The sequence below is a fragment of the Salvelinus sp. IW2-2015 genome, unplaced genomic scaffold (genome assembly GCF_002910315.2).
Source record: "Salvelinus sp. IW2-2015 unplaced genomic scaffold, ASM291031v2 Un_scaffold3360, whole genome shotgun sequence".
NCBI classification, from domain to species: domain Eukaryota; kingdom Metazoa; phylum Chordata; class Actinopteri; order Salmoniformes; family Salmonidae; genus Salvelinus; species Salvelinus sp. IW2-2015.
Genome location: NW_019944643.1, coordinates 85727 through 92744, shown reverse-complemented (window position 1 = coordinate 92744; position 7018 = coordinate 85727). Strand labels below are relative to the sequence as shown.

Here is a 7018-nt window from a genome sequence, read left to right as displayed (position 1 = left end):
TGGTCACATACACATGTTAGCAGATGTATTGCGGGTGTAGCGAAATGCTTGTAACGTTTAAAAAAAGAGATTGTAGGGAAAAATGATGCAAAGAAACTGCTCTATGCAAAGAACAAAACTATGTTTCAGTGATGTAAAATGGAGATGGATTTGCTATTGATATTTTATCATTGGATAGTGGTTCATTAATCATTCAAACGAAGCTGTTGAGCCAGTAGTCAATAAAAGTGATGCCTGAGGCATGCATGATGCACTGTTTTGAGGAACAATGGGCAACACGGGTTTCAGACTGTCTGTCTACAGATGTTGGCCTTATCCCTGTTTTGAATGCATGTACTTTCCACAAATTGGATATTATACCTGGTGACCTACACGAGTCATTATTATCAGATACACAGGTCACAGGATATATATTTTTTAAACTTCAAATAACAATCACTTTAAGTAGCTAGCTATCTGTAATAGAACAATCTGTTGAAGTGCACAATCTCACCCTTAAAAAAACAGCATTAATTATTGTAGGAATTACACCAACAGAATAGCTGCAAAAGTGTTGTTGCTCTGTAGAAAGTAAGATATTCCTGTTTTTAGACAGCAGCATATTTCACCATACATTAAGTTTGCAATATTAATGAATATATTTGCTAAATGTTGTCCAAATCATGTAATCAATCTGCTCCGCAAATTAAACCATCAACAATATCAGGAATTCTTACCTCTCTTCAGTGGCAGACATTATGAGAAAATAAAAAATAATGAAAAAGGAATTTCCTTACAACCAAAACAATTGCTATTCAATAGACGTTCGCCAGAATAATTCACCATCTCGTGAAGGCCAAGTAGTCCTAAAGACGGATCCTATTTTCTGTTGCAGTGCAGCGCAGATGGAACTGGACTGCTCTTCGACTGCCTGTGTGCACCGTGTAAAGACAAACTGGAATCATGACAGGAGTTCCCTGGTGATCAATCCGCCACATTTCCAGCAGATGGTGCTAGAACACCTAACAGTAAAACAAGTGCAGAAATGCGGAAATCAAAACGTAGTTACAAAAAAAGTTCCCCAAAAACGTCGATACTGTGTTGAAGACGAGCGGCTGCTGAACCCAGCTACCAAAAGTGTCTTCTCCGTAGTGTAAATGTAACCGACTGAGTAGGCATAGCTATATAGCTCCTGTCACCCAATGGCAGGCCTTCAATGTGTAAAGGTGAGTATTATTGCACAGTCCTGAAAAAGTTGTCCATTATTACTTGGCTGGGCCTGACGATGCGTAGCTAGCTAACTTTAGCGCGCGCTCAAAGTGGTCATATTTAGCCAGCTAAACTCACTGTAAAAATGCACACATTTAATATAATTGATTCATAATGTCAACATGAAAAATAATGACATGCCATATAGGCCGGTAATACTAATGCACACCAGACCAACGTAAGGCTTGGTTTAGGCACAGCCTGGCATTCTCCAGACCAGGGATGGGCAAACTCCAGTCCTCGGGACGGTTTTTCAAAACATTTTGGGGATCAGAATGATCCGGATTCTGTAATCCTCATTTTTCCTATCCAGGACCAAATCGATCTGTCTGTTTTTGAGCCGATTTTCCAGAAAATAATTGGATAGGATCATTCTGATCCGGATACTACAATATCAAGGTCACGAATCCAGAATTTCAGTGCTTTGAACAGGCCTACACCTCGCCATCTACTGGACAGGTTGTGTTAATACTTCTTCATTGTCATAGACTTTGCTCAAATCAAATTTTATTTGTCACATGCGCCGAATACAACAGGTGTAGACCTTTCTGTGAAATGCTTACATACAATCTCTTAATTAACCAACAATGCAGTTCAAGAAATATTTACTAAATAATAAATACGATGAAATCAAAAAGTAACACAAGAAAATGACATAACAATWACGAGGCTATATACAGGGGGTACCGATACRGACTCAATGTGCGGGGGTACAGGTAGTCYAGGTKATTTTCTTTGTCACGCACAGTATCTGCGCGGGTTCCATTCACGCTGCTACAACGCGTTAGGTATGGGACCAAAACAGCTGAGAAGTTTAGCCTTGCACTCTTTAATTGACCCACTATGCTGTTTACTTTGTGCATCTACGTCATTCCTCTGAGTCTACCTTTAATAATTTTTTTATGAAAACTTTTCATCCACAGGGAGACTTTGAGGTCAAGGTGGACTTGGCAAGTGACACATTACGAGATCTGAGACAGAAGCTCTCTGGTGAAAGTGGAATCCCAGCACATGTCCTCCATTACAAGTAATCTTATGTTCATTKATTCATTTAATCATTAAGGAATTTGTAATACATTTGATAGCATAAAAAACACATACATTAAAAAAAAACAGCACATCTAATGTTTTGACTACTGATAGTATCAATACAACGTTTTCTTTCACACAGCATCACTAGCCATGATAAGCCATCATTATTAAGTCAATATTGATGTTTCTGCAGAAGTGAACMCGGTGGAGTTGGACAGACTTTGCTAGATTGTGGAATCAATGYGGAGTCAACTGTGYGCTTTTCTTTGTCCTCCTTCCCTGATGAGCGTCCAGACACTATGGAATTCTACTTCAATGATGTCGTACCCTCAGTGSAACAATCCCAGAAAGGACTCAGTGCTTTCTTTTCTTCACTTTATGCCATTGTGAGATATTCCAATATTTATTACACTGTCTTGTCATGTTTGACCATGCTCAGGCCAAGCGTGCAACAGGGTTCGTGCAACAGGGTTCCTTTGCTTGTCTCATTGGTTTTGACACATTCGACATTTGATGCTTTCCCCCTAATCTTTACAGGACAATAGAAAACAACGTTTTGGAGATGGATTAAACAAAGTGACTGCATACATTCGAAAGCTCAGTGGGTGCAATCCTTTGGCCCAAAGTCTGCATCAGCTGTTGTTCAGAAATGAGGTTGGAACAAGGACCCAGAAGGTGATATATATTTTGTCACAAAAGCATACAAATATAATATAATTTAGTATGTCCACAAATGTATTAATAAAATGTATACATTTGTTTTAGGTTGCTATCGTTGAAGGATTGTACAATCTTTTCAGAGAGCTGTTGCCAAGCCTCCACAAAAGAAGAGGTGACAAAWTCATTGAAGACTCTGAGGTTTTTGAGAATGCACCAGTGTGCTGGGCCTACCTGTTATCTGAAGCAAAGGTATGCCCATTGTCTTTTGAGATGCTGTTGATTAAAACTGTTTGGGATAGGGGGCGCTATTTTCACTTGGGATAAAATCGTGCCCAATTTAAATGGCCCGTACTCTATTCTAGATCGTACAATATGCATATTATTATTACTATTGGATAGAAAACACTCTCAAGTTTCTAAAACCGTTTGAATTATATCTGTGAGTAAAACAGACTCATTTTGCAGCAAACTTCCTGTTAGGAGTGAAAAATCTGAAATCGAGGCTCTGTTCCAGGGCCTTCCTATTCATTTGCTTGAAATCTATGGATATACATGCACTTCATACGCCTTCCACTAGATGTCAACAGGCAGTGAGAGGTGAAATGGGTGTATAGCTTGATCTGAGGTCAAACGAGAGCTCTTGGAATGACATGACCCCAAATTTCCTTTGTTTAGCAAGCGGCGGAAGGAACCCTGGATTGCGTTCTGAAAAGCTTTCGTTATAGACGGCTAATATCTCCGGCTTTGATTTTATTTGATAAATGTGATAATATCATTGCAAAGTATGTTTTTTCATATATGTTTTATCAGATTATTGAAAGTTTATCGGTGAGTTTTGTTTTTTCCGTTCTCTGCGTTTGGTGATGATGGACAGCTTCGCCCACTTGGCTAGCTTTGGTTGCTAATTCGACAGGAGAAAAGGACATTCTGAAAACCAATCAACCGAATTGTTCTGGACAAAGGACCCCTTGACAAGATTCTGATGGAAGCTCAGCAAAAGTAGGAACCATTTATGATGTATTTCGTATTTCTGTGGAAAATGTTTAGTACTATTTTCCGCCCTCATTGCAGCGCCTGTCTCGCTATAACGTAAGCTGTATGTCATACTAAAGTTATTTTTAGAATTCTAACACGCGATTGCATTAAGAACTAGTGTATCTTTCATTTGCTATCCAACATGTATTTTTTGTAAAGTTTATGATGAGTTATTTGGTCAGATTAGGTGTGTCAGAAATATATCCGGAATTCTGGGAAAGGTTGCTACGTTTCACAATGTATAACCACGGATTTCAGCTCTAAATATGCACATTTTCGAACAAAACATAAGTGTATTGTATAACCTGATGTTATAGGACTGTCATCTGATGAAGTTTGTCAAGGTTAGTGAAAAATTATATATCTTTTGCGTTTTTTTGCGATCGCTAATTTTGCTGCTGATAAATGGGTTGTGTTTTTGGCTATTGTGGTAAGCTAATATAATGCTATATTGTGTTTTTTCGCTGTAAAACACTCATTTGCTGTACACCATGTATTTTTCATAAATGTTTTATGATGAGTATTTGGTATTTCACGTTGGTCTCTGTAATTGTTGAGCTGCTTCGGTGCTATTTGTGATTGTAGCTGCAATGTAAAACTATGATTTATACCTGAAATATGCACATTTTTCGAACAAAACATAGATTTATGTATAACATGTTATAAGACTGTCATTTGATGAAGTTGTTTCTTGGTTAGTGACTAATTCTATCTCTATTTGGGGGTTTTGTGCAAGCTACCTGTGCTGTGAAAGAAATGTCTGTGCTTTTTTGTATTTGGTGGTGAGCTAACATAAATATACGTGGTGTTTTCGCTGTAAAACATTTAAAAAATCGGACATGTTGGCTGGATTCACAAGATGTTTATCTTTCATTTGCTGTATTGGACTTGTTAATGTGTAAAGTAAATATTTCAAAAAATATTTTTTGAATTCGCCGCTGCCTTTTCAGTGGAATGTGGGGGGTCGTAGACAGGTTAAAGGGGCTAGACAGTTAAAGCTGTTTCTACTGTAGCCTACTGAAACACGTTATGAAATAACTTAAATGGTGAATTGAGAATAGTGCACCTAGACTTTACAGGCATAACACTGTGTACATGTATCATACAAACCCCTGTGTGATAAATACTTTTGACCTTTCTATCTACCCTAGAAAGAGAGTTCACAACATGAGGTCTATGTACCGATAGWCTTGAACTCTCAACCTGGAGAACGTTTCTGCGAACCAGTTCGAGTACCTGGGTTACCAGATGTCTTTGAYAGAGAGTATGTTCTGCAGAAAATCAAAGGTAAAACTAAACATTAGCAATCTTCAGCTTTTTTAAATAGTTTTATGTAGCATGATCTTTAATTGCATGATATACTYTTTTCCCATTGTTAAGATGGAGAGAAAATCCCAAACTGCTCTGTGGAGATCCTGACAGAGACTTCAATGTCTAGAGCCTCTGATGTTGAAAGGATTTTGCTCAGTCTGCCTCCATTCATCAAAACATTCCTTAAGTGGGCTTCATCTGGTCTTGTGACTYGCCAAAAGTATGTATGATTCCTCTTTACATTGCTTTTATCACACAATAAGTTCTATATAAATATATGTGTTGATAATAATGCTGTGTCGAATAAAAATTAAAGCTTTCAGATTGTTCTCGATGACACATTTGCCACGATGAACGAAGAAGTGAAAGAATACGTTAATCTGACAGTGACTCCAGCATTACAGTTGAAGAATGTTGGCGTATATGGGCCACGTCTCATTTTCTTGGAAGAAAGTAGGCTTTATTTTATTTATCCTTTATTTAACTAGGCAAGTCAATTAAGAACAAATTCTTATTTACAATGACGGCCTACCAAAAGGCCGTCATWGCAAGGCAGCAACACATGACAACACAGCATGGTAGCAACACAGCATAACAAAAACATGGTAYCAACACAACATGGTACGAACAGCGCAAAGGTCAAGAAGGTAGAGACAACAATACGTCACACAAAGCAGCCARAACTSTCAGTAAGAGTGTCCATGATTGAGTCTTTGAATGAAGAGATTGAGATTAAACTGTCCAGTTTGAGTGTTTGTTGCAGCRRGTTCCAGTCGCTAGCTACAGCYAACTGAAAAGAGGAGCGACKCAGGGATGTGTGTGCTTTGGGGACCTTTAACAMAATGTGACTGGCAGAACGGGTGTRGTATGTGGAGGATGAGGGCTGCAGTAGATATCTCAAATAGGGGGGAGTGAGGCCTAAGAGGGTTTTATAAATAAGCATCAACCAGTGGGTCTTGCGACGGGTATACAGAGATGACCAGTTTACAGAGGAGTATAGTGTGCAGTGATGTGTCCTATAAGGAGCATTGGTGGAAAATCTGATGGCCGAATGGTAAAGAACATCTAGCCGCTCGAGAGCACCCTTACCTACCAATCTATAAATTATGTCTCCGTAATCTAGCATGGGTAGGATGGTCATCTGAATCAGGGTTAGTTTGGCAGCTGGGGTGAAAGAGGAGCGATTACGATAGAGGAAACCAAGTCTAGATTTAGCCTGCAGCTTTTTTTTAATTTTTTTCACTTTATTTAACCAGGTAGGCTAGTTGAGAACAAGTTCTCGTTTACAACTGCGACCTGGCCAAGATAAAGCATAGCAGTGTGAACAGACAACAACACAGAGTTACACATGGAGTAAACAATAAACAAGTCAATAACACAGTAGGGGAAAAAATGAGTCTATATACATTGTGTGCAAAAGGCATGAGGAGGTAGGCAAAAAATAGGCCATAGGAGCGAATAATTACAATTTAGCAGATTAACACAGGAGTGATAAATCATCAGATGATCATGTGCAAGTAGAAATACTGGTGTGCAAAAGAGCAGAAAAGTAAATAAATAAAAACAGTAAGGGGATGAGGTAGGTAAATTGGGTGGGCTGTTTACAGATGGACTATATACAGCTGCAGCGATCGTTAGCTGCTCAGATAGCAGATGTTTAAAGTTGGTGAGGGAAATAAAAGTCTCCAACTCCAGCGATTTTTGCAATTCGTTCCAGTCACAGGCAGCAGAG

At 38.7% G+C, this 7018-nt stretch overlaps 1 protein-coding gene and 1 pseudogene across 1 annotated transcript in view; one reads left to right on the top strand and one right to left on the bottom strand.

The window, feature by feature from the left end:
• Nucleotides 1-901, bottom strand: part of LOC112075731 (ornithine decarboxylase antizyme 2-like) — a 10014-nt pseudogene extending 9113 nt beyond the window's left edge.
• Nucleotides 902-2175: 1274 nt separating this feature from the next.
• The window catches only part of LOC112075730 (uncharacterized), a 12673-nt gene continuing 7830 nt past the window's right edge, over nucleotides 2176-7018 (top strand). The window contains exons 1-7 of the mRNA XM_024142681.2: nucleotides 2176-2275; nucleotides 2474-2666; nucleotides 2818-2955; nucleotides 3046-3189; nucleotides 5127-5262; nucleotides 5356-5506; nucleotides 5603-5739. Coding sequence (XP_023998449.2) covers nucleotides 2580-2666; nucleotides 2818-2955; nucleotides 3046-3189; nucleotides 5127-5262; nucleotides 5356-5506; nucleotides 5603-5739 — 793 coding nt within the window. The 5' untranslated portion in view covers nucleotides 2176-2275; nucleotides 2474-2579. The remainder of the gene's footprint in view (nucleotides 2276-2473; nucleotides 2667-2817; nucleotides 2956-3045; nucleotides 3190-5126; nucleotides 5263-5355; nucleotides 5507-5602; nucleotides 5740-7018) is intronic.